This window comes from Coregonus clupeaformis, unplaced genomic scaffold (assembly GCF_020615455.1).
Source record: "Coregonus clupeaformis isolate EN_2021a unplaced genomic scaffold, ASM2061545v1 scaf0056, whole genome shotgun sequence".
In the NCBI taxonomy this organism is placed as follows: domain Eukaryota; kingdom Metazoa; phylum Chordata; class Actinopteri; order Salmoniformes; family Salmonidae; genus Coregonus; species Coregonus clupeaformis.
In genome coordinates this window covers 818012-844738 of record NW_025533511.1, presented here as the reverse complement: position 1 = coordinate 844738, position 26727 = coordinate 818012, and the positions used below count along the sequence as shown (strand labels likewise).

At 47.9% G+C, this 26727-nt stretch overlaps 1 protein-coding gene across 1 annotated transcript in view; it reads right to left on the bottom strand.

Annotated features, from left to right (window-relative positions):
• LOC121556241 (protein kinase C epsilon type-like) overlaps positions 1-26727 on the bottom strand; it is a 179248-nt gene that overhangs the window by 67376 nt on the left and 85145 nt on the right. The window contains exon 2 of the mRNA XM_041870138.2: positions 9077-9140. Coding sequence (XP_041726072.2) covers positions 9077-9140 — 64 coding nt within the window. The remainder of the gene's footprint in view (positions 1-9076; positions 9141-26727) is intronic.

Here is a 26727-nt window from a genome sequence, read left to right as displayed (position 1 = left end):
TGCCTCCTTGTTCTACTGCCCCGTCTATCCCAACCTGCCTTCTGGACCTCGACTACTCTCCGATCTTCAGCCCCTCCGGTAACTCGCTTTCTGCCTTCTGTCTCTCACCACGATATTTGCCCAGCCCTGATCTGTACTTCTGCCTGCCATTCATATTGCTGTTGTGTGTGTGTGTTCCCCCAGGTCTCCGACCACCAGATGAGCGTGCCCAGACGTTTCACCACCCTCAGCCCGATACGCCGCTCCATCACTGGGGAACACACACACTAAGCACTTGGACTGGACACCCCCGGGACATTTGGTGACCCCCGAGCACAGGTACCCACAGGAGGACCCTGAAAGACCCCTGACACCCCTGGGACTCCTCTTCCCGCCTGTAACCTTGAATAAAGAACTCTGAATTTGAACTTGCGCTCTTGGGTCCTCTTCTGTTCGTGACAGAACGATCTGACCATCATGGACCCAGCGCACTCCCCTGACCACGATGGAGGAAGAGCCAGAGAGGACTGCCCTACAGCGACTGGAACGCTCTGAGGGAGACATAAATCGGATGGCTGGCGACATCGCTTCCCCTTCTCCAGCTATTCAACCAGCAGCAACAACAGTTCCAACTGCAGCAACAACAGCTAGCCCAAGCCCTGCAACTACTCTCAAGCCCGGCTACTCCACCTGCACCCCCCCTGGTCCTTTTGTTCCTGTACCACCGATACTCCTTCATCCCTCCGCTGGAGGTCCCAATGCTGCAGGCCCGGCAGTGCTGCCACCAGATCCCCACGCTCCTGAACCAAGGATTGGGAACCCGGAACGTTTTGATGGCAACCAGAAGCAAGTAAGACCATTCTTGAGCAGCTGCCGAATCCAGTTTGCACTACAGCCCAGGACTTTCTCAACAGAGGGAGCCAAGGTGGGGTATGTCATCACACATCTCACCGGTCGAGCTCGGTTGTGGGGAACGGCGGAATTCGACCGGCAAACCCCAGCCTGTGCCTCCTTCAGTGCCTTTGAGGAGGAGATGTTAAAGGTCTTTGACCTAGGCTCGCCAACAGCCGAGCGTCACAAGCTCTGCTCACCATCCGTCAGGGCAATCGGACAGTGGCAGACTTCTCCATTGACTTTCGTACCCTGGCCAGTCAAAGCTCGTTAACCCAGAGGCACTGGTGCAAGCCTTCCTCCATAGCCTGGCGGACTATATCAAGGACGAGCTTGTTTCCCATGACCCGCCCTCAACGCTTGATGCCGCCATTGACCTTGCCGTTCGCATTGACCGCCGTATACAGACCCGGAGGAGGGAGAAGGGCCGTCTCAGTCAACCTGCCATCCGTACTCGGGTCGATACCGCTTCTGTCCAGCCCCTGCCTGTCAAGTCCCATAGCCAACTCAATCAGCCTGAGCCCATGGAGATTGGCCGTGCCTCTCTGACTCCCGAGGAGCGTCGGCGCCGTCTAAGCTCCAACCTTTGCCTCTACTGTGGTGGCGAGAATCACCGTGTCGCTACTTGTCCGGCAAAAGCCGCAGCTCACCAGGTGTAGGGGAGATCCGGGTGAGCTCAACAAGCCTTCAGTCTCCCTCCATCCGAAAGACCCTGCTTCATCTCCGCCTTCAGCTTTCTGACAAGACTCATACATTGGCCGCCCTTGTGGATTCCGGAGCCGAAGCAAACATCATGGACCCTGAGCTTGCACAGCAACTGGGCGTGAACCATCATCAACTGACACAACCCATTCCTGCACGAGCCCTGGATGGGCATCATCTTGGCACTGTCACTCATATCTCCGCCCCTGTGACAATCCTGCTGTCAGGAAACCACCAGGAGTCCATCCAGTTTCACCTCCTACACTCACCTGGCCAACCACTCATTCTTGGATACCCGTGGCTCCGTCAGCACAACCCCCACATCGACTGGGAGACAGGAACAGTCCGTGAGTGGGGAAGGAGTTGTCACCAGACCTGTTTAAGGGGGCCACCCTGCCCGTTCACCGGGAAGGATCTAGCGCTACCTCCGACATATCCAATGTTCCGGCCTGTTACCACAGCCTGAAAGAGGTGTTCAACAAATCCAAGGCGACATCTCTACCCCCACACAGACCCTATGACTGCGCGATTGATCTCCTGCCTGGCACAGCACCTCCCAAGGGTCGTCTGTATTCACTGTCAGCCCCGGAAAGAAAGGCCATGGAGGACTACATTAATGACTCTCTTGCCTCCGGGATAATTAGACCGTCGTCTTCCCCGCAGGAGCGGGATTCTTCTTTGTCGGCAAGAAGGACGGTTCTCTTCGTCCATGCATAGATTACCGGGTCTGAACGACATCACGGTTAAGAATCGCTACCCACTGCCCCTTACTTTCGTCTGCCTTCGAACTGCTGCAGGGAGCCACTGTATTCACTAAGCTGGACCTTCGCAATGCCTACCATCTGGTGCGGATGAGGGAGGGAGACGAATGGAAGACAGCGTTCAACACACCAACCGGCCACTATGAATATCTCGTCATGCCCTTCGGCCTCACCAATGCCCCAGCAGTTTTTCAAGCCCTAGTGAATGATATCCTCAGGGACATGCTAAATACGTTCGTATTTGTGTACCTTGACGATATTTTAATATTCTCAAAGACTCTGTCAGAACACACGCACCACGTCCGGTTGGTCCTGCGCCGCCTGCTGGAGAACTCTCTTTTCGTGAAGGCAGAGAAGTGCGAGTTCCATGCCAAGACCGTTTCATTCCTGGGGTATGTGGTGACCGAGGGCAGCATTCAGATGGATCTCACGAAGGTGTCGGCTGTCACTTCCTGGCCAGTTCCTGAGTCTCGGAAGAAGTTGCAACAGTTCCTGGGCTTTGCCAACTTTTATAGGAGATTCATCAGAAACTATAGCACAGTGGCTGCACCCCTCACGGCGCTAACCAGCACTAAACAACCGTACCAATGGACATCAGCTGCTGATAAGGCCTTCAATATCCTCAAGACATGTTTCACTTCTGCTCCCATCCTCCAGATGCCAGATGCAGCAAGGCAGTTTGTGGTGGAGGTAGATGCTTCGGACGTGGGAGTGGGTGCAGTGCTTTCTCAAAGAGCAGCTGAGGATGGCAAGATGCACCCCTGTGCCTTCTACTCCCGTCGGCTAACCCCTGCCGAATGCAACTACGACATTGGGAACCGCGAGCTGTTGGCTGTCAAGCTCGCCCCTTGAAGAATGGCGGCACTGGTTAGAGGGGTCAAAGGAACCATTCGTAGTGTGGACAGACCACAAGAACCTGGAGTATATCCAAACAGCCAGGAGGCTGAACTCCCGTCAACAGCGGTGGTCTCTGTTCTTTACGCGCTTCAATTTCACGCTCTCCTACCGCCCGGGATCTCGCAACATCAAACCTGATGCTCTTTCCCCGGATGTTTCAGAAGGACGAGACCACCGCCATGACAGCTCCCATTCTTCCCAGCCACTTGGTCGTAGCGGCCCTCACCTGGGAGATCGAGAAGCAGGTCATGGAGGCTCTTCGGGACCAGCCAGGTCCAAGCACCAGCGCCCCCAACCGTCTGTTTGTTCCAGCAAATCTCAGGTCACCTGTGATTCAGTGGGGGCACGAATCCCGTCTGGCCTGTCATCCCGGCATCACTCGCACCCTTCATCTGGTCCGCCAGCGGTTCTGGTGGCGGGGATGAGACGGGATGTCCGAGAATTCATCCGAGCTTGTCCCACTTGTAACCGAAACAAGACTCCCAACCAGCCTCCTGCTGGGTTGCTGCAACCCCTACTCATACCCAAGAGGCCCTGGTCCCACGTTTCACTGGACTTTGTTACGGGCCTTCCGCCCTCTGACGGACACACAGTCATCCTTACCATTGTTGACCGCTTTAGTAAGATGACCCACTTCGTGCCCCTTCCCAAACTACCCTCTGCTAAAGAGACCTCCCAGGTGGTCCTGGAACATGTGTTTCGTATCCATGGCCTACCCCAGGATATAGTGTCAGACCGGGGCCCGCAATTCTCAGCAACCTTTTGGAAGGAGTTCTGTCATCTCCTTGGGGCCACCGCCAGCCTATCGTCTGGATTCCACCCGCAGTCAAACGGCCAGACTGAACGCATGAACCAGGAGCTGGAGAAGGCACTGAGGTGTGTGGCTTCCCAAAATCCCCGGGCCTGGGCTCAACACCTGCTCTGGGTGGAATATGCCCATAATTCACTCACCAGTTCCTCCACCGGGCTCTCCCCCTTTCAGTGTGTCTACGGGTATCAACCTCCACTGTTTGCCAGCCAGGAGGCGGATGCCACCTGTCCGTCTGCTCTTGCGTATGCCCGCCGCTGCCGCCGCACTCCGGGCCCAGGCTCGCACTGTGCTCCTGAAGTCTGGAACCAGCTACGCCGTCGGTGCCAACCGACGGAGGACCCCAGCACCTACTTACCGGGTTGGTCAGAAGGTCTGGCTGTCTGCCCGGGATCTGCCGCTGCGGGTTGTATCACGAAAGCTGGCCCTCGCTTCATTGGTCCTTTTCCTGTGCAGAAAGTCATCAGTCCAACGGCGGTCCGACTTCAGTTGCCCGCTTCCATGCGGGTCCACCCCACCTTCCACGTCTCCAAGGTCAAGCCGGTCCATGAAAGTCCCCTGGTCCCTGCAGCTCCGGCGCCACCTCCTCCGCGCCTCGTAGATGGCGGTCCTGTCTTCACCGTCCGGCGGCTGCTCCGCTCTAGGCGAAGGGGTAGGGGTCTCCAGTACCTCGTTGATTGGGAGGGATATGGTCCAGAGGAGAGGACCTGGATCCCGGCCAGGAGGATAGTGGACCGGACCCTTATCACTGACTTCCACCGACTACATCCTGATCAGCCTGCAATCCGTAGGGGCCGTCCAAGAGGGGTTCCTAGCCGTCCGGCCCGCCCTGCTCCTGTCTCAGTGCCTGTCCTGTCTCCCCGACCGTGACCCTCCAGCTCCTTCTGAGGATGAGGAGATTCACTGACCGCTCGGAGGAGTTCTGACCCGCCGCCTGCTCCCCTCCACCCTCCCGGCATGATGTTGTTCTTGGGACTTCTGGGGGCCGTCCCTTGGAGGGGGGGTCCTGTCATGAGCACTCTCTCTCCCTGGTAGCAACATTAATTGCATTCAATTATCTTCCACTCTGCTCACCTCCCTCTCTCTACTCAGCCTAACTAGCTCCACCTGCCCTGCTCTGCTCTTGTTACCTGGCCAGCTGCACTGCATTTCCCACTCACCATCCTCACCTTGCCTCACTCTGTTCTAATTACTCTGCCAGCTGAACTGCATTTCCCCACTACCTCTCCCAGTATATCAAGCCCTGGTTTTCAGCCAAGCCCTGTCAGATCGTCTTCAAACCCGGACCAGTAACCTGCCTGTCTGCGCTCTGACTCCTGTTTGTGATACCGATCCTTTCTTGACTGCCTCCTTGTTCTACTGCCCCGTCTATCCCAACCTGCCTTCTGGACCTCGACTACTCTCCGATCTTCAGCCCCTCCGGTAACTCGTTTCTGCCTTCTGTCTCTCACCACGATATTTGCCCAGCCCTGATCTGTACTTCTGCCTGCCATTCATATTGCTGTTGTGTGTGTGTGTTCCCCCAGGTCTCCGACCACCAGATGAGCGTGCCCAGACGTTTCACCACCCTCAGCCCGATACGCCGCTCCATCACTGGGGAACACACACACTAAGCACTTGGACTGGACACCCCCGGACATTTGGTGACCCCCGGAGCACAGGTACCCACAGGAGGACCCTGAAAGACCCCTGACACCCCTGGGACTCCTCTTCCCGCCTGTAACCTTGAATAAAGAACTCTGAATTTGAACTTGCGCTCTTGGGTCCTCTTCTGTTCGTGACAGTAGCGTTAATATTTCCCTTCACTGGAACTAAGGGGCGTAGCCCGAACCATGAAAAACAGCCCCAGACAATTATTCCTCCTCCACCAAACTTTACATTTTAGTCACTTAGCAGACGCTCTTATCCAGAGTGACTTACAGTTAGTGAGTGCATACATTTTTATTGTTATTACTGGTCCCCCGTGGGAAACGAACCCACAACCCTGGCATTGCAAACACCATGCTCTACCAACTGAGCTACACGGGACTACATTACAGTTGTCACTACGCATTTTGGCAGGTAGCGTTCTCCTGGCATCCGCCAAACCCAGAGTCGTCTGTCGGACTGCCAGATGGTGAAGCGTGATTCATCACTCCAGAGAATGCGTTTCCAATGCTCCAGAGTCCAATGTCGGCGACCTTTACACCACTCCAGCCGACGCTTGGCAATGCTCATGGTGATCTTAGGCTTGTGTGCGGCTGCTCGGCCATGGAAACCCATTTCATGAAACTCCAGACGAACAGTTATTGTGCTGATGTTGCTTCCAGAGGCAGTTTGGAACTCGGTAGTGAGTATTACAACCGAGGAGAGACGATTTTTACGCACTACGCGCATCAGCACTCGGCAGTCCCGTTCTGTGAGCTTGTGTGGCCTACCACTTCATGGCTGAGCCGTTGTTACTCCTAGATGTTTCGACTTCACAATAACAACATTTACAGTTGACCAGGGCAGATCTAGCAGGGCAGAAATTTCACAAACTGATTTGTTGGAAAGATGTCATCCTATGACGGTGCCACGTTGAAAGCCACTGAGCTCTTCAGTAAGGCAATTCTTACTGCCAATGTTTGTCTATGGAGATTGCATGGCGGTGTGCTCGATTTTATACACCTTTTAGCAACGGTGTGGCTGAAATAGTTAATCCACAAATTTGAAGGGGTGTCCACATACTTTTGTATATACTGTATAGTGTATCTACTAGGTAAGGTCATAGCTTCACTTATGATATATTATAAATGTATACCCATGCAGAATGGCTTCATCATTTAAAACCTGATCTGATCTGTGAAGATAGTGAGGTTAGAAAGTGTTTCAGATGAAGAAAGGATAAGTGGTTACTGGATTTGGGTTAATAGTGGCTGGCTCTGTGGCAAGTTACTGCTTTCAAAGCTGAACCTGAGAAAAGTATCCTTTTCACAACAGAACATGGTATAAATACGTCCGTTTCCTTTTCTATCATTCTAAAACTCTACATACCTATACTTACTAACTGACTGCCTGTGACTCATTTGTGCTTTCTCCCTGCATGTGTGTGTGTGTATGTATGTGTACGTGTGTTTAAGGGCCTGCTGATGTAGACCAGCACTGACGGGAGGCAGGCAGCCAGTGAGTCTCGTCACAGATGCCTGCCAGCTCCTTTAGTACAAAACAAGCTGCTCACACTCCCTTCTTTCTCTCTCTCTCCCTCTACCTCTACTTCACCTCTCTCTCTCCCTATCCTTTCTCTCTCTCCCTATCCTTTCTCTCTCTCCCTATCATTTCTCTCTCTCCCTATCCTTTCTCTCTCTCTACATCTCTTTCTACACCTCTCTCTCTCTCTCTCTCTCTCTCTCTCTCTCTCTCTCTCTCTCTCCATCTCTCTCTCCTTTTCCCTCTCTCTCCTCTTTTGTTCTTCACTCAGAGACAGACCAATGGTTGTCATGTTGCCAGAGAAAGACCAATGGTTGCCATGTTGACAGAGACAGACAAATGGTTGTCATGTTGCCAGAGAAAGACCAATGGTTGCCATGTTGACAGAGACAGACCAATGGTTGCCATGTTGACAGAGAACAGACCATTGGTTGCCATGTTGACAGAGGCAGACCAATGCTTGCCATGTTGACAGAGACATACCAATGGTTGCCATGTTGACAGAGACAGACCAATGGTTGCCATGTTGACAGAGAACAGACCATTGGTTGCCATGTTGACAGAGGCAGACCAATGGTTGCCATGTTGACAGAGGAGGCCAATGGTTGCCATGTTGACAGAGACATACCAATGGTTGCCATGTTGACAGAGTCAGATCAATGGTGGCCATGTTGACAGAGTCAGACCAATAGTGGCCATGTTGACAGCTTTTTATTCCTACTTTCAAATGAGTCACTCATGCTACTAACAGTCAAAGGAAATAATAATTGTCAATTTCCTGATGTAACAATGATTATCAATTAAGGAGAGAGAGAATGAGAGAGATAAAGAAAGAGTAGAGAAGAAAGGAGGCAGTAATATGTATAATATATAATATATATGTGAGTGTGATGTAGCCTTCTGACTGGACACACCCACCCCTTTGGACATACTCACCCCCTTGGACAGACCCAACCCCTCTATGTTTATTTTCCCTTTTGTATTTCAATTGACATTTTTTTTGTATATATCCATAAAAATGATGCCAGCTGATTCATGATTTCGACTGGCTGTGAACTGCTGCCTGCCTGTCTGTCTCGTCCTGACACATTCAATACTATGTTGCAAATGTCGGAGACAGACAGCAAGGTTTATACAAATCTCCACTGTTGAAAACTAAATGTTAGTCTAAAAGAAATGTGAGATAAAGTTTGATGCTTTTTATAGTGGAGATCAAGTTTATAAATTGTCTGGCTGTGCTGATGAGACAGTGGATTGCGCAGTCAGATGGAACAGAGTAAATAGGCATTTTAACGTCATAGATTTAGCTGGTGGTAACTTGTGGAATAGACACCGGCTGGAATGCGGTTTTAACCAATCAGCATTCAGGATTAGACCCACCCGTTGTATAATGTGTGAAATACCACAGTGTGCCATCACAGCAGCAAGATGTGTGACCTGTTGCCACAAGAAAAGGGCAACCAGTGAAGAACAAACACCAATGTTAAATACAACCCATATTTATGATTATTTATTTTCCCATTTGTACTTTAACTATTTGCACATTGTTACAACACTGTATATATACATAATATGACATTTGAAATGTCTTTATTCTTTTGGAACTTCTGAGTGTAATGTTTACTGTAAATATTTATTGTTTATTTCACTTTTGTTTACTATCTACTTCACTTGCTTTGGCAATGTTAACATACGTTTCCCATGCCAATAAAGCCCTTAAATTGAGAGAGAGAGAGAGAGAGAGAGAGAGAGAGAGAGAGAGAGAGAGAGAGAGAGAGAGAGAGAGAGAGAGAGAGAGCTGTGCCTCAGTGTAATGCAGACTCAGTCATCTCTGTTACTATAACAGCTCACAGCTCACATCTGGCCTTACCTTCACTAGATGATCCAGACAAGTCCATGATGACGTACACCCTCCCCTCAGGCTCCAAGTCAATCTGGAAGAGAACAACAAAACAGAACAAACTGTCAGCTTTCATACTGGAGTAAAAACATGTTATAGCAGCATGAAACCATATCAATGTCAGTAGAAAATACCCCCCCCCCTCACACACACACACAAACCAGAGAAGGCTGGTGGGAGGAGATATAGGAGGACGGACTCATTGTAATGGCTGGAATGGAATTAATGGAACAGTATCAATCACATGGAAACTACATGTTTGACTCCGTTCCATTAATTCCATTCAAGCCATTACAATGAGCCCGTCCTCCTATATCTCCTCTCACCAGCCTCCACTGACAGACACACACACATACTGTACACTACAGTATTGATTTGAGCAGCAGAGGAGAGGGAGGCTGCTGCAGTAATGGCCAATATTCAGTATGGCTCTCAGGAGCTATTGAAAACTTAATGGCTGCTTTATCAAAACAGGACCAGATGAGGAAATGGGATGGAAATGCAGTGGCCTGGCTTATAAACACTGTTCTGCAGACGTGTGTGTGTCTCTGTGTGTGTGTGTGTGTGTACGTGTCTATGTCTGTGTGTGTGTGTGTGTGTGTGTGTGTGTGTGTGTGTGTGTGTGTAGTAATACCATGTTATCAGGTTGCTGAATACTGCAGTATAAGACCAGGAGAGACCTAAGTTACAGCTTCGTGGGCACATGGACCATATATATCCGTTCACCCATCGATTGCCAAGCCTGAGCTCCCTGGGGGTTCTACTGGGCATAGGCAGATTGTGTGTGTTTGTGTTTGTTAGCTCAGCACATAAGAAAGAGTGGGATTGCAGCGGCTGGGGCTCAGAGAGTTTCTACCGGCAGCAGCCGCCCACGGCCAGTCCATAATCCCCCTCTGCACAGCACACACACACACACACAGACACACACACACACACACACACACACTCACACACACACACACACACACACAAATAACAAGGTACACACTCACACACACACGTAGAGATAGAGAGAGGGTGAAAGGGTAGTAAAGACAGAGAGAGGGTGGAGGGGTAGGAGAGACAGAGAGAAGGTGGAGGGGTAGTAGATACAGAGAGAGGGTGGTTTAGTAGAGACAGAGAGAGGGTGGAGGGGTAGTAGAGACAGAGAGAGGGTGGAGGGGTAGTAGAGACAGAGAGAGGGTGGAGGGGTAGTAGAGACAGAGAGAGGGTGGATGTTTAGTAGAGACAGAGAGAGGGTGGAGGGTAGTAGAGACAGAGAGAGGGTGGAGGGGTAGTAGAGACAGAGAGAGGGTGGAGGGGTAGTAGAGACAGAGAGAGGGTGGATGTTTAGTAGAGACAGAGAGAGGGTGGAGGGGTAGGAGAGACAGAGAGAAGGTGGAGGGGTAGTAGAGACAGAGAGAGGGTGGAGGGGTAGTAGAGACAGAGAGAGGGTGGAGGGGTAGTAGAGACAGAGAGAGGGTGGATGTTTAGTAGAGACAGAGAGGGTGGAGGGGTAGTAGAGACAGAGAGAGGGTGGAGGGGTAGGAGAGACAGAGAGAGGGTGGAGGGGTAGTAGAGACAGAGAGAGGGTGGAGGGGTAGTAGAGACAGAGAGAGGGTGGATGTTTAGTAGAGACAGAGAGAGGGTGGAGGGGTAGTAGAGACAGAGAGAGGGTGGAGGGGTAGTAGAGACAGAGAGAGGGTGGAGGGGTAGTAGAGACAGAGAGAGGGTGGAGGGGTAGTAGAGACAGAGAGAGGGTGGATGTTTAGCAGAGACAGAGAGAGGGTGGAGGGGTAGTAGAGACAGAGAGAGGGTGGAGGGGTAGTAGAGACAGAGAGAGGGTGGAGGGGTAGTAGAGACAGAGAGAAGGTGGAGGGTTAGTGAGACAGAGGAAGAGAGACAGAGTGAGGGTGGAGGGGTTGCAGAGACAGAGAGAGTGTGGAGGAGTAGTAGAGACAGTGAGAGGGTGGAGGGTTAGTGAGACAGAGAGAGGGTGGAGCGGTAGTAGAGATAAAGAGAGGGTGGAGGGGTAGTAGATGCAGAGAGAGGGTCGAGGGGTAATAGACACAGAGAGAGGGTGGAGGGGTATTATAGACAGAGTGAGAGTGGAGAGATAGCAGAGACAGAGAGAGTGTGGAGGGGTAGTGGAGACAGACCTAGGGTGGAAGGGTAGTAGAGACAGAGAGAGGCTGGAGGGGTAGTGGAGACAGAGAGAAGGTGGAGGGGTAGTAGAGACAGAGAGAGGGTGGTTTAGTAGAGACAGAGAGAGGGTGGAGGGGTAGTAGCTACAGAGAGAGGGTGGTTTAGTAGAGACAGAGAGAGGGTGGAGGGGTAGTAGAGACAGAGAGATGGTGGAGGGGTAGTAGAGACAGAGAGAGGGTGGAGGGGTAGTAGAGACAGAGAGAGGGTGGAGGGGTAGTAGAGACAGAGAGAGGGTGGAGGGGTAGTAGAGACAGAGAGAGGGTGGAGGGGTAGTAGAGACAGAGAGAAGGTGGAGTGGTAGTAGATACAGAGAGAGGGTGGTTTAGTAGAGACAGAGAGAGGGTGGAGGGTTAGTAGAGACAGAGAGAGGGTGGAGGGGTAGTAGAGACAGAGAGAGGGTGGAGGGGTAGTAGTAGAGTGAGAGAGTGGGTAGGGTAGTAAGGACAGAGAGAGGGTGGAGAGATAGTTGTAGGCCTCTTGTTGGAACAATAGTCTTCCACTGGTAGGTTAGACACTACATTCCTCTCCAGTTGAGGCCACAATAATATATTTACCAACAATATATACAAAATGGAATATATAGAAATACAATATTTACAAAATGCAATATATAGAAATACAATATATAAAAAATACAATATGTAGAAATACAATATATATAAAATACAATATATAGAACTACAATATATAGAAACAGCACCAACACAAATCTAGGGTTGTTACCCAAGCCGGCTGGTCTTTTGTTCTATCGGTTCGGTTGCCAGAGACACGACCCAGTCGTTAAGTCTTTTACATTTACGTCATTTAGCAGACGCTCTTACCCAGAGCGACTTACAGGAGCAATTAGGGTTAAGTGCCTTGCTTAAGGGCACATCGACAGATTTTTCACCTAGTCGGCTCGGGGATTAGAACCAGCGACCTTTCGGTTACTGGCACAACGCTCTTACCCACTAAGCTACCTGCCGCCCCGTTCTGTATCTATGGACGTGACCCAGTCGTTCGTTCTAAATGTTCCATTGCCAACTACGGCTAACTTACAGTCACATCAAACAGTGCAGCCAGAATAACAAGAGTAGCAGCATTTGCATTTGCTGTTTTGTAGTGACATTTATTTGGACACATCCATAACAATGAGCTAATGAGTCGCGATTTCTCCTGGCATAGAAAATGTGCTCTCTTGTCGGGACACTGTTGTTCAGAGGAGCTAGCCAACAACACAGTTAACATAATCACTTCAGACTGAAGCTAGAAAGACTGCAAACTAGCTGCACTTTGTTTCGTTTGACCTTTTTTCAATTTAAATGTCTTTGTATATAGCCATAAAAATGATGCCAGCTGATTTGTGATTTAGACTGGCTGAGAAACGCTGCCTGCCTGTCTGTCTCGTCCCGACTCCCGACACTTTCATTGCTATGGGACAGCTGGAGATCGAATTTGAATATTGAAACAATGTTAAAAATGTTGGAGAGACAGACAACAAGGTTTATACAAATCTCCGCCATTGAAAACTAAATGTTAGTCTAAAGGAAATTTGAGATAATGTCTAGATGCTTTTTATAGTGGAGATCAAGTTTATAAATTGCCTGGCTGGGCTGATGAGACAGTGAATTGCGCAGTCAGATGGAACAGAGTAAATAGACATTTTAACGTCATCGACTTAGCTGGTGGTAACTTGTGGAATAGACACTGGCTGGAATTTGGTTTTAACCAATCAGCATTCAGGATTAGAATCACCCGTTGTATAATATAAAATAAAGCAGGGTTTCCCAAACTCGGTCCTGGGGCCCCCCTGGGTGAACGTTTAGTTTATTGTCGTAGCACTACACATCTGATTCAAATACCCAACTCATCATCAAGCTTTGATTATTTGAATCAGCTGTGTAGTGCTAGGGCAAAAATCTAAACGTGCACCCAGGGGGGCCCCAGGACCGAGTTTGGGAAACCCTGAAATATCGTATAGTAGAAGAAAAATACAGGAGAAATAGAAGAAGATGAACAGTAAGTCAGCCGTGTGCAGGGAGAACCGTCTACGGTGATGTTGTTGTCCGGACGGAGTAGAGACAGAGCCGTGGTGGAGTGGATACATGTTTGTTATCCCGCCATGCGACCCGCAATGCCCCCCACCCCCGGCTCCTTTCCTGTGAGGGCACAGGCCTCCATTCATCAGCAGCCTACTGGGTGTGCTCAGTCTCACTAAATATAGACACCAGCTAAAGAAGGAAAGACTGAGAGTGTCTGTGTGTGTTTTCGTTTACCAGAAGTCCTCACAAGAATAGTAAAACAAGGACAATTCTGACAAGTGGGGACATTTTGCTGGTCCTCACGAGGAAAAATGCTATTTTAGGCTTAGGGGTTAGGTTTAGGGTTAGGGTTAGAATTAAGGTTAGGGTTTAGGTATAGTTGTAGGGTTAGGATTAGGGTTATGGTTAGGTCAAGGTCAAGGTCAATGTCAAGGTCAAGGTCAAGGTTAAGGTTAAGGTTAAGGTTAAGGTTAAGGTTAAGGTTAGGGTTAGGGTTAGATTTAGGTTTAGGAGAGAGAAAATAGGATTTTTGGATGGGAATCAATTATTTGGTCCCCACAAGGATAGCAAAACAAAACAGTGTATGTGTGTGTGTGTGCGCTCCAGAGAGAAAGACAAATAGATAAGGATATGTGTTGTGTACATATTATATTATTATCATGTCTGTGTCTGTGTGGGCGTCTGTGTGGACTGGAACTGTATACAACCAGAACAACAGTGCTTCAGCAACTATAGAGTGACTTAGACAAGAACACTACATTATCTATTTTCACACTGAATATTTTGTGTTTTAGTTGCAGTATATTACATCTTTAGATAGACAGAATACATATAGAAAACCTACACTATATGGAGAAGGATATATATATCATCTGTTCCCTATACAGAGAGACTGTAGCTAGGTACAACAGAGTGAGGCAGAAGATACCGCTTCTCATCCTCAAACTGTGACCAATCCACTCAGATACCTTTAAATATCTTCAATTACTCATCCTGTATTAACTCCTTTAGGTGCAGCAACACTGCCAGAGTCACATGCTCCTCGTCATGTGGTGACATTACATGTAGCCAGGGTGGGGGAAATACAATTTTCTTACTCAACTTTTTAAATAAATAGAAAAATACCCTTTTCTATATATTCCTATACTCTTAGAAAAATTGATCCAAAAAGGTTATTCAGCTGTTCCAATCGGAGAACCCTTTTTGGTTCCAGGTAGAACTATTTTGGGTTCCATGTAGAACCCTCTGTGGAAAGGGTTCTACCTGGAACCAAAAAGGGTTCTTTAAAGGGTTCTCCTATGGGGACAGCCGAAGAACCATTTTAGGTTCTAGATAGATTTTCTGAGTGTACTTGTAAGTGTAATCAGAATACTTCAAAAACAATTATTGTAATTGAAGTAGTAGAGGATATCCTGTAGGCCTAAATAGTACAACCATAGAAACATAACAACAGACAGGCAGACATACCGAGAGAGATGAGACACTTCTGTATTCCGTATGCATGACTGCTTTGAGTGCTGTACTCTAAACACAAGGCACATTCATCCCCATACAGTGTTCCTTCAATCACTCACTCACTCACTCACTCACTCACTCACTCACTCACTCACTCACTCACTCACTCACTCACTCACTCAATGTCACACACACACACACACACACACACACACATTTCCATATAAAAGGATCCATGATCACCAACATGTGAAGTTCATAGCAGCATGTCAAGCTAAGACTAACATTTTTTATTTTTTATTGAGGCATACATTTATTTTTCAAAAATGTTTCATCCTAAAAATTTTGAATAAGCAAAGGCTTTGATTGCTGGACAAACAGATGGAAAAGGGGTCTTAGAAAACATCTACCTGAAAAAGTCTTAAAAGGTATTAGAAATACATAAAAACACAATAATATTGAAGTAAAGGCCCCTGCTAACTAATATCAACACCTCTCTCTCTCTCTCTCTCTCTCTCTCTCTCTCTCTCTCTCTCTCTCTCTCTCTCTCTCTCTCTCTCTCTCTCTCTCTCTCTCTCTCTCTCTCTCTCTCTCTCTCTCTCTCTCTCTCTCTCTCTCTCTCTCTCTCTCTCTCTCTCTCTCTCTCTCTCTCTCTCTCTCTCTCTCTCTCTCTCTCTCTCGTCACCTCTCCCACTCTCTCTCCAGTTAATATCACCTCTCCTTCTTCTCTCTCTCTCTCTCTCTCCATCTAATGTAATCTCTCCCTCTCCCTTTCTCTCTATACAGTTAATGTCACCTCTCCCTTTATCTCTCTCCAGTTAATGTCACCTCTATTCACTCTCTCACCAGTTAATGTCACCTTTCCCTCTCTATTTGCTCTCTCTCTCCAGTTAATGTCACCTCTCCCTCTCTCTCCTATCTCTCGCCAGTTAATGTCACCTCTCCCTCTCTCTCTCTTCTTTCTCTCTCCAGTTAATGTCACATCTCCTTCTCTCTCTCTTCTCTTTCTCTCCAGTTAATGTCTCCTCTCCCACTCTCTCTCTACAGTTGAGGTCATCTCTCCCTCTCTCTCTTTTCTCTCTCTTTCCAGTTAATGTCACCTCTCTCTCTCTCTCTCTCTCTCTCTCTCTCTCTCTCTCTCTCTCTCTCTCTCTCTCTCTCTCTCTCTCTCTCTCTCTCTCACACTCTCACTCTCACTCTCTCTCTCTCTCTCTCTCTCTCTCACTCCAGTTAATGTCACCTCTCCCCCTCTCTCTCTTCTCTCTCTACAGTTAATGTAACTCTCCCTATCACTATCTGCTATCTCTCTCCAATTAATGTAACCTCTCCCTCTCATCTCTCTCTCTCCAGTTAATGTCACCTCTCCCCTCTCTCTTCTTTTTCTCTCCAGTTAATGTCACCTCTCCCTCTCTCTCTCTCTTCTCTTTCTCTCCAGTTAATGTCACCTCTTCCTCTCTTCTTTCTCTCTCCAGTTAATATCACCTCTCCCTCTCTCTCTTCTTTTTCTCTCCAGTTAATGTCACATCTCCCTCTCTCTCTTTTCTCTCTCTCTCCAGTTAATGTAACCTCTCCCTCTCTCTCTCTCTTCTCTCTCTCTCCAGTTAATGTCACCTCTCCCTCTCTCTCAACTCTCTCTCACCAGTTAATGTCACTTCTCCCTCTCTCTCTCTCTCATCTCTCTCTCTCCAGTTAATGTCACCTCTCCCTGTCTCTCAACTCTCTCACACCAGTTAATGTCACTTCTCCCTCTCTCTCTCGTCTCTCTCTCTCCAGTTAATGTCACCTCTCCCTCTCTCTCTCTCTCTTCGGTCTCTCTCCAGTTAATGTCACCTCTCCCTCTCTCTCTCTTCTCTCTCACTCCAGTTAATATCACCTCTCCCTCTTCACTCTCTCACTCTCCAATGAATGTTATTTCTCCCTTTCCCTTTCTCTCTCAACAGTTAATGTCATCTCTCTCTCTCTCTCTCCTCTCTCTCTCTCAGTTAATGTCAACTTTCCTCTCTATCTTCTCTCTCTCACCTAATAATGTCACCTCTCCCTCTCTCTCTCTTCTTTCTCTCGCCAGTAAATGTCACCTCTCCCTCTCTCTCTTCTCGTTCTCTCCAGTTAATGTCTCCTCTCCCCATCTCTCCCTTCTCTCACTCTCCAGTTAATGTCACCTCTCCCTCTCTCTCTCTCTTCTCCCTCTCTCCAGTTAATGTCTCCTCTCCCCATTTCTCTCTTCTCTCACTCTCCAGTTGATACCACCTCTCTCTCTCTCTCTCTCTCTCTCTCTCTCTCTCTCTCTCTCTCTCTCTCTCTCTCTCTCTCTCTCTCTCTCTCTCTCTCTCTCTCTCTCTCTCTCTCTCTCTCTCTCTCTCTCTCTCTCTCTCTCTCTCTCTCTCTCTCTCTCTCTCTCTCTCTCTCTCTCTCTCTCTCTCTCTCTCTCTCTCTCTCTCTCTCTCTTCTCTCTCGTCACCTCTCCCACTCTCTCTCCAGTTAATATCACCTCTCCTTCTTCTCTCTCTCTCTCTCTCTCCATCTAATGTAATCTCTCCCTCTCCCTTTCTCTCTATACAGTTAATGTCACCTCTCCCTTTATCTCTCTCCAGTTAATGTCACCTCTATTCACTCTCTCACCAGTTAATGTCACCTTTCCCTCTCTATTTGCTCTCTCTCTCCAGTTAATGTCACCTCTCCCTCTCTCTCCTATCTCTCGCCAGTTAATGTCACCTCTCCCTCTCTCTCTCTTCTTTCTCTCTCCAGTTAATGTCACATCTCCTTCTCTCTCTCTTCTCTTTCTCTCCAGTTAATGTCTCCTCTCCCACTCTCTCTCTACAGTTGAGGTCATCTCTCCCTCTCTCTCTTTTCTCTCTCTTTCCAGTTAATGTCACCTCTCTCTCTCTCTCTCTCTCTCTCTCTCTCTCTCTCTCTCTCTCTCTCTCTCTCTCTCTCTCTCTCTCTCTCTCTCTCTCTCTCTCTCTCTCTCTCTCTCTCTCTCACTCCAGTTAATGTCACCTCTCCCCCTCTCTCTCTTCTCTCTCTACAGTTAATGTAACTCTCCCTATCACTATCTGCTATCTCTCTCCAATTAATGTAACCTCTCCCTCTCATCTCTCTCTCTCTCCAGTTAATGTCACCTCTCCCCTCTCTCTTCTTTTTCTCTCCAGTTAATGTCACCTCTCCCTCTCTCTCTCTCTTCTCTTTCTCTCCAGTTAATGTCACCTCTTCCTCTCTTCTTTCTCTCTCCAGTTAATATCACCTCTCCCTCTCTCTCTTCTTTTTCTCTCCAGTTAATGTCACATCTCCCTCTCTCTCTTTTCTCTCTCTCTCCAGTTAATGTAACCTCTCCCTCTCTCTCTCTCTTCTCTCTCTCTCCAGTTAATGTCACCTCTCCCTCTCTCTCAACTCTCTCTCACCAGTTAATGTCACTTCTCCCTCTCTCTCTCTCTCATCTCTCTCTCTCCAGTTAATGTCACCTCTCCCTGTCTCTCAACTCTCTCACACCAGTTAATGTCACTTCTCCCTCTCTCTCTCGTCTCTCTCTCTCCAGTTAATGTCACCTCTCCCTCTCTCTCTCTCTCTTCGGTCTCTCTCCAGTTAATGTCACCTCTCCCTCTCTCTCTCTTCTCTCTCACTCCAGTTAATATCACCTCTCCCTCTTCACTCTCTCACTCTCCAATGAATGTTATTTCTCCCTTTCCCTTTCTCTCTCTCTCAACAGTTAATGTCATCTCTCTCTCTCTCTCTCTCTCTCCAGTTAATGTCACCTCTCCCTCTTTTCTCTCTCTCCAGTTAATGTCACCTCTCTCACTCTCTCTATTCTCTCTCTCTCCAGTTAATGTCAACTTTCCCTCTCTATCTTCTCTCTCTCACCTAATAATGTCACCTCTCCCTCTCTCTCTCTTCTTTCTCTCGCCAGTAAATGTCACCTCTCCCTCTCTCTCTTCTCGTTCTCTCCAGTTAATGTCTCCTCTCCCCATCTCTCCCTTCTCTCACTCTCCAGTTAATGTCACCTCTCCCTCTCTCTCTCTCTTCTCCCTCTCTCCAGTTAATGTCTCCTCTCCCCATTTCTCTCTTCTCTCACTCTCCAGTTGATACCACCTCTCTCTCTCTCTCTCTCTCTCTCTCTCTCTCTCTCTCTCTCTCTCTCTCTCTCTCTCTCTCTCTCTCTCTCTCTCTCTCTCTCTCTCTCTCTCTCTCTCTCTCTCTCTCTCTCTCTCTCTCTCTCTCTCTCGTCACCTCTCCCACTCTCTCTCCAGTTAATATCACCTCTCCTTCTTCTCTCTCTCTCTCTCTCTCCATCTAATGTAATCTCTCCCTCTCCCTTTCTCTCTATACAGTTAATGTCACCTCTCCCTTTATCTCTCTCCAGTTAATGTCACCTCTATTCACTCTCTCACCAGTTAATGTCACCTTTCCCTCTCTATTTGCTCTCTCTCTCAGTTAATGTCACCTCTCCCTCTCTCTCCTATCTCTCGCCAGTTAATGTCACCTCTCCCTCTCTCTCTCTTCTTTCTCTCTCCAGTTAATGTCACATCTCCTTCTCTCTCTCTTCTCTTTCTCTCCAGTTAATGTCTCCTCTCCCACTCTCTCTCTACAGTTGAGGTCATCTCTCCCTCTCTCTCTTTTCTCTCTCTTTCCAGTTAATGTCACCTCTCTCTCTCTCTCTCTCTCTCTCTCTCTCTCTCTCTCTCTCTCTCTCTCTCTCTCTCTCTCTCTCTCTCTCTCTCTCTCTCTCTCTCTCTCTCTCTCTCTCTCTCTCTCTCTCTCTCACACTCTCACTCTCTCTCTCTCTCTCTCTCTCTCTCTCCACTCCAGTTAATGTCACCTCTCCCCCTCTCTCTCTTCTCTCTCTCTACAGTTAATGTAACTCTCCCTATCACTATCTGCTATCTCTCTCCAATTAATGTAACCTCTCCCTCTCATCTCTCTCTCTCCAGTTAATGTCACCTCTCCCTCTCTCTTCTTTTTTCTCTCCAGTTAATGTCACCTCTCCCTCTCTCTCTCTCTTCTCTTTCTCTCCAGTTAATGTCACCTCTTCCTCTCTTCTTTCTCTCTCCAGTTAATGTCACTTCTCCCTCTCTCTCTCGTCTCTCTCTCTCCAGTTAATGTCACCTCTCCCTCTCTCTCTCTCTCTTCGGTCTCTCTCCAGTTAATGTCACCTCTCCCTCTCTCTCTCGTCTCTCTCTGTCCAGTTAATGTCACCTCTCCCTCTCTCTCTCTCTCTTCGGTCTCTCTCCAGTTAATGTCACCTCTCCCTCTCTCTCTCTTCTCTCTCACTCCAGTTAATATCACCTCTCCCTCTTCACTCTCTCACTCTCCAATTAATGTTATTTCTCCCTTTCCCTTTCTCTCTCAACAGTTAATGTCATCTCTCTCTCTCTCTCCTCTCTCTCTCCAGTTAATGTCACCTCTCCCTCTTTTCTCTCTCTCCAGTTAATGTCACCTCTCTCACTCTCTCTATTCTCTCTCTCTCCAGTTAATGTCAACTTTCCCTCTCTATCTTCTCTCTCTCACCTAATAATGTCACCTCTCCCTCTCTCTCTCTTCTTTCTCTCGCCAGTAAATGTCACCTCTCCCTCTCTCTCTTCTCGTTCTCTCCAGTTAATGTCTCCTCTCCCCATCTCTCCCTTCTCTCACTCTCCAGTTAATGTCACCTCTCCCTCTCTCTCTCTCTTCTCCCTCTCTCCAGTTAATGTCTCCTCTCCCCCATTTCTCTCTTCTCTCACTCTCCAGTTGATACCACCTCTCTCTCTCTCTCTCTCTCTCTCTCTCTCTCTCTCTCTCTCTCTCTCTCTCTCTCTCTCTCTCTCTCTCTCTCTCTCTCTCTCTCTCTCTCTCTCTCTCTCTCTCTCTCTCTCTCTCTCTCTCTCTCTCTCTCTCTCTCTCTCTCTCTCTCACCTCTCCCTCTCTCTCCAGTTAATATCACCTCTCCTTCTTCTCTCTCTCTCTCTCTCTCCATCTAATGTAATCTCTCCCTCTCCCTTTCTCTCTATACAGTTAATGTCACCTCTCCCTTTATCTCTCTCCAGTTAATGTCACCTCTATTCACTCTCTCACCAGTTAATGTCACCTTTCCCTCTCTATTTGCTCTCTCTCTCCAGTTAATGTCACCTCTCCCTCTCTCTCCTATCTCTCGCCAGTTAATGTCACCTCTCCCTCTCTCTCTCTTCTTTCTCTCTCCAGTTAATGTCACATCTCCTTCTCTCTCTCTTCTCTTTCTCTCCAGTTAATGTCTCCTCTCCCTCTCTCTCTACAGTTGAGGTCATCTCTCCCTCTCTCTCTTTTCTCTCTCTTTCCAGTTAATGTCACCTCTCTCTCTCTCTCTCTCTCTCTCTCTCTCTCTCTCTCTCTCTCTCTCTCTCTCTCTCTCTCTCTCTCTCTCTCTCTCTCTCTCTCTCTCTCTCTCTCTCTCTCTCTCTCTCTCTCTCTCTCTCTCTCTCTCACACTCTCACTCTCACTCTCTCTCTCTCTCTCTCTCTCTCTCCACTCCAGTTAATGTCACCTCTCCCCTCTCTCTCTTCTCTCTCTACAGTTAATGTAACTCTCCCTATCACTATCTGCTATCTCTCTCCAATTAATGTAACCTCTCCCTCTCATCTCTCTCTCTCCAGTTAATGTCACCTCTCCCCTCTCTCTTCTTTTTCTCTCCAGTTAATGTCACCTCTCCCTCTCTCTCTCTCTTCTCTTTCTCTCCAGTTAATGTCACCTCTTCCTCTCTTCTTTCTCTCTCCAGTTAATGTCACTTCTCCCTCTCTCTCTCGTCTCTCTCTCTCCAGTTAATGTCACCTCTCCCTCTCTCTCTCTCTCTTCGGTCTCTCTCCAGTTAATGTCACCTCTCCCTCTCTCTCTCTTCTCTCTCACTCCAGTTAATATCACCTCTCCCTCTTCACTCTCTCACTCTCCAATGAATGTTATTTCTCCCTTTCCCTTTCTCTCTCAACAGTTAATGTCATCTCTCTCTCTCTCTCCTCTCTCTCTCCAGTTAATGTCACCTCTCCCTCTTTTCTCTCTCTCCAGTTAATGTCACCTCTCCCCTCTCTCTTCTTTTTCTCTCCAGTTAATGTCACCTCTCCCTCTCTCTCTCTCTTCTCTTTCTCTCCAGTTAATGTCACCTCTTCCTCTCTTCTTTCTCTCTCCAGTTAATATCACCTCTCCCTCTCTCTCTTCTTTTTCTCTCCAGTTAATGTCACATCTCCCTCTCTCTCTTTTCTCTCTCTCTCCAGTTAATGTAACCTCTCCCTCTCTCTCTCTCTTCTCTCTCTCTCAGTTAATGTCACCTCTCCCTCTCTCTCAACTCTCTCTCACCAGTTAATGTCACTTCTCCCTCTCTCTCTCTCTCATCTCTCTCTCTCAGTTAATGTCACCTCTCCCTGTCTCTCAACTCTCTCACACCAGTTAATGTCACTTCTCCCTCTCTCTCTCGTCTCTCTCTCTCCAGTTAATGTCACCTCTCCCTCTCTCTCTCTCTCTTTCGGTCTCTCTCCAGTTAATGTCACCTCTCCCTCTCTCTCTCTTCTCTCTCACTCCAGTTAATATCACCTCTCCCTCTTCACTCTCTCACTCTCCAATGAATGTTATTTCTCCCTTTCCCTTTCTCTCTCAACAGTTAATGTCATCTCTCTCTCTCTCTCCTCTCTCTCTCCAGTTAATGTCACCTCTCCCTCTTTTCTCTCTCTCCAGTTAATGTCACCTCTCTCACTCTCTCTATTCTCTCTCTCTCCAGTTAATGTCAACTTTCCCTCTCTATCTTCTCTCTCTCACCTAATAATGTCACCTCTCCCTCTCTCTCTCTTCTTTCTCTCGCCAGTAAATGTCACCTCTCCCTCTCTCTCTTCTCGTTCTCTCCAGTTAATGTCTCCTCTCCCCATCTCTCCCTTCTCTCACTCTCCAGTTAATGTCACCTCTCCCTCTCTCTCTCTCTTCTCCCTCTCTCCAGTTAATGTCTCCTCTCCCCATTTCTCTCTTCTCTCACTCTCCAGTTGATACCACCTCTCTCTCTCTCTCTCTCTCTCTCTCTCTCTCTCTCTCTCTCTCTCTCTCTCTCTCTCTCTCTCTCTCTCTCTCTCTCTCTCTCTCTCTCTCTCTCTCTCTCTCTCTCTCTCTCTCTCTCTCTCTCTCTCTCTCTCTCTCTCTCTCTCTCTCTCTCTCTCTCTCTCTCTCTCTCTCTCTCTCTCTCTCTCTCTCTCTCTCTCTCTCTCTCTCACCTCTCCCACTCTCTCCAGTTAATATCACCTCTCCTTCTTCTCTCTCTCTCTCTCTCTCTCCATCTAATGTAATCTCTCCCTCTCCCTTTCTCTCTATACAGTTAATGTCACCTCTCCCCTTTATCTCTCTCCAGTTAATGTCACCTCTATTCACTCTCTCACCAGTTAATGTCACCTTTCCCTCTCTATTTGCTCTCTCTCTCCAGTTAATGTCACCTCTCCCTCTCTCTCCTATCTCTCGCCAGTTAATGTCACCTCTCCCTCTCTCTCTCTTCTTTCTCTCTCCAGTTAATGTCACATCTCCTTCTCTCTCTCTTCTCTTTCTCTCCAGTTAATGTCTCCTCTCCCACTCTCTCTCTACAGTTGAGGTCATCTCTCCCTCTCTCTCTTTTCTCTCTCTTTCCAGTTAATGTCACCTCTCTCTCTCTCTCTCTCTCTCTCTCTCTCTCTCTCTCTCTCTCTCTCTCTCTCTCTCTCTCTCTCTCTCTCTCTCTCTCTCTCTCTCTCTCTCTCTCTCTCTCTCTCTCTCTCTCTCTCTCTCTCTCTCTCTCTCTCTCTCTCACACTCTCACTCTCACTCTCTCTCTCTCTCTCTCTCTCTCACTCCAGTTAATGTCACCTCTCCCCCTCTCTCTCTTCTCTCTCTACAGTTAATGTAACTCTCCCTATCACTATCTGCTATCTCTCTCCAATTAATGTAACCTCTCCCTCTCATCTCTCTCTCTCCAGTTAATGTCACCTCTCCCCTCTCTCTTCTTTTTCTCTCCAGTTAATGTCACCTCTCCCTCTCTCTCTCTCTTCTCTTTCTCTCCAGTTAATGTCACCTCTTCCTCTCTTCTTTCTCTCTCCAGTTAATATCACCTCTCCCTCTCTCTCTTCTTTTTCTCTCCAGTTAATGTCACATCTCCCTCTCTCTCTTTTCTCTCTCTCTCCAGTTAATGTAACCTCTCCCTCTCTCTTCTCTCTCTCTCCAGTTAATGTCACCTCTCCCTCTCTCTCAACTCTCTCTCTCACCAGTTAATGTCACTTCTCCCTCTCTCTCTCTCTCATCTCTCTCTCTCCAGTTAATGTCACCTCTCCCTGTCTCTCAACTCTCTCACACCAGTTAATGTCACTTCTCCCTCTCTCTCTCGTCTCTCTCTCTCCAGTTAATGTCACCTCTCCCTGTCTCTCAACTCTCTCTCTCCAGTTAATAATGTCACCCCTCCCTCTCTCTCTCGTCTCTCTCTGTCCAGTTAATGTCACCTCTCCCTCTCTCTCTCTCTCTTCGGTCTCTCTCCAGTTAATGTCACCTCTCCCTCTCTCTCTCTTCTCTCTCACTCCAGTTAATATCACCTCTCCCTCTTCACTCTCTCACTCTCCAATGAATGTTATTTCTCCCTTTCCCTTTCTCTCTCAACAGTTAATGTCATCTCTCTCTCTCTCTCCTCTCTCTCTCCAGTTAATGTCACCTCTCCCTCTTTTCTCTCTCTCCAGTTAATGTCACCTCTCTCACTCTCTCTATTCTCTCTCTCTCCAGTTAATGTCAACTTTCCCTCTCTATCTTCTCTCTCTCACCTAATAATGTCACCTCTCCCTCTCTCTCTCTTCTTTCTCTCGCCAGTAAATGTCACCTCTCCCTCTCTCTCTTCTCGTTCTCTCCAGTTAATGTCTCCTCTCCCCATCTCTCCCTTCTCTCACTCTCCAGTTAATGTCACCTCTCCCTCTCTCTCTCTCTTCTCCCTCTCTCCAGTTAATGTCTCCTCTCCCCATTTCTCTCTTCTCTCACTCTCCAGTTGATACCACCTCTCTCTCTCTCTCTCTCTCTCTCTCTCTCTCTCTCTCTCTCTCTCTCTCTCTCTCTCTCTCTCTCTCTCTCTCTCTCTCTCAGTTAATGTCACCTCTCCCTCTCTCTCTTCTCTTTCTCTCCAGTTAATGTATCCTCTCCCCATCTCTCTTCTCTCACTCTCCAGTTAATGTCTCCTCTACCCATCTCTCTTCTTTCTCTCACCAGTTAATGTCACCTCTCCCTCTCCCTATCTTCTTTCTCTCCAGTTAATGTCTCCTCTCCCTCTCTCTCTCTTGTATCTCTCCAGTTAAAGTCACCTCTCCCTTTCTCTCTATTCTATCTCTCTCCAGTTAATGTCACCTCTCCCTATCTTCTCTCTCTCCAGTTAATGTCAACTTCCCCTCTCTCTCTCTCTTGTCTCTCTCCAGTTAATGTCTCCTCTCCCACTCTCTCTCTCTCTCTTGTCTCTCTCCAGTTAGTCACCTTTCCTTCTCTCTCTCCCTCTCTCTCTCTCCAGTTAAAGTCACCTCTCCTTCTCCGTCTCCGTCTCCGTCTCCGTCTCCGTCTCCGTCTCTCTCTCTCTCTCTCTCTCTCTCTCTCTCTCTCTCTCTCTCTCTCTCTCTCTCTCTCTCTCTCTCTCTCTCTCTCTCTCTCTCTCTCTCTCTCTCTCTCTCTCTCTCTCTCTCTCTCTCTCTCTCTCTCTCTCTCTCTCTCTCTCTCTCTCTCTCTCTCTCTCTCTCTCTCTCTCTCTCTCTCTCTCTCTCTCTCTCTCTCTCTCTCTCTCTCTCTCTCTCTCTCTCGTCGGAGTGCATGCTGGGAGTGAGTCATGAAACAGGAGTGATTGTGAGAGCGACTGGAATTATTTTCACTCTATTGGGTTTCGGTGTGTGTATATATATATATATATATATATATATATATTGATTAGTTTAGTTGTTTTAAGGTTATCTTGTCTAACTATCACTAAGCACATATAGGGGTGGTGGGATCGTTGAGGGTGTTTTTCTCGAGGGCACAACCAGCGGGTGGGGCTGGTTGCAATGGCCACTCGCGGAGGTTTGGAGTTTGAAAAACGTAGTCAGCGGCATGGAGTAAAGATTCCTGCTGCGGCCGGGTGTTCAGTGGAAGAATGTAGCTTAGCAGTGGGTGCTATCATTGGGTATGATAGCATAAAATCAGCCTCAAGGATGAATAGCGCTGTAGTGATATTCTTAGATTCCATTGAAAAGGTGAATATGATAGTTGAGAGTGGTGTTGTGTTGCGGGAGACACAGATGTTGATATTTCCTCTTATGAATCCGGCGAAGAAAGTTATACTTTCTAACATGACACCATTTGTTAGAGATGAAGTGTTGGAGCGAGAGTTATCTCGTCATGGTCAACTTGTATCTACAATAAAGAAGGTTATTTTTGGATGCAAATCTCCTTTGCTGAAACATGTCGTGTCTCATAGGAGACAAGTGTATATGATTTTAAAGAAGGACACTGACGAACTGAATTTAGCATTCAGTTTTAAGATTGATGGATTTGATTATTTATTCTTCGCTTCTACTGAATCAATGAGATGCTTTGGCTGTGGAAGAGTGGCATTTGGTACGTTATTGTCCTGAGAACGAGCACGCAGAGCCCGGTAGCAGCTCTAGTGCTGGTGCAGCTAATGCACCACCGCGAAGGGATGAACATTCTAAGGGTGCAGGGGAAGGGAGAAGGTGGGCAGATGTGGTTGGAAAAGTAGGAAAGGAAAGCAGTGTGGCTACGGGGGCAATTGTGGTAGATCAGAACAAAGAGGGATGGGAAACAGTCGGTGAGATTGCGACTGCGGTCGCTGAGGTGGTGCTGGAAAATGAAATTGGAGGTCAAGAGGAGACTGAAATAATGGAAAAGGAAGCAGCTGTTTTCAAAGTACCGAGGAGTAAGAGGAAGAATTTAAGGGGTGGTGAAGGGTCTAATTCTAAGAGGAAGGTAAAGATTGATAAATCAGTTGAGAATAAACAGGTTGTAGAGA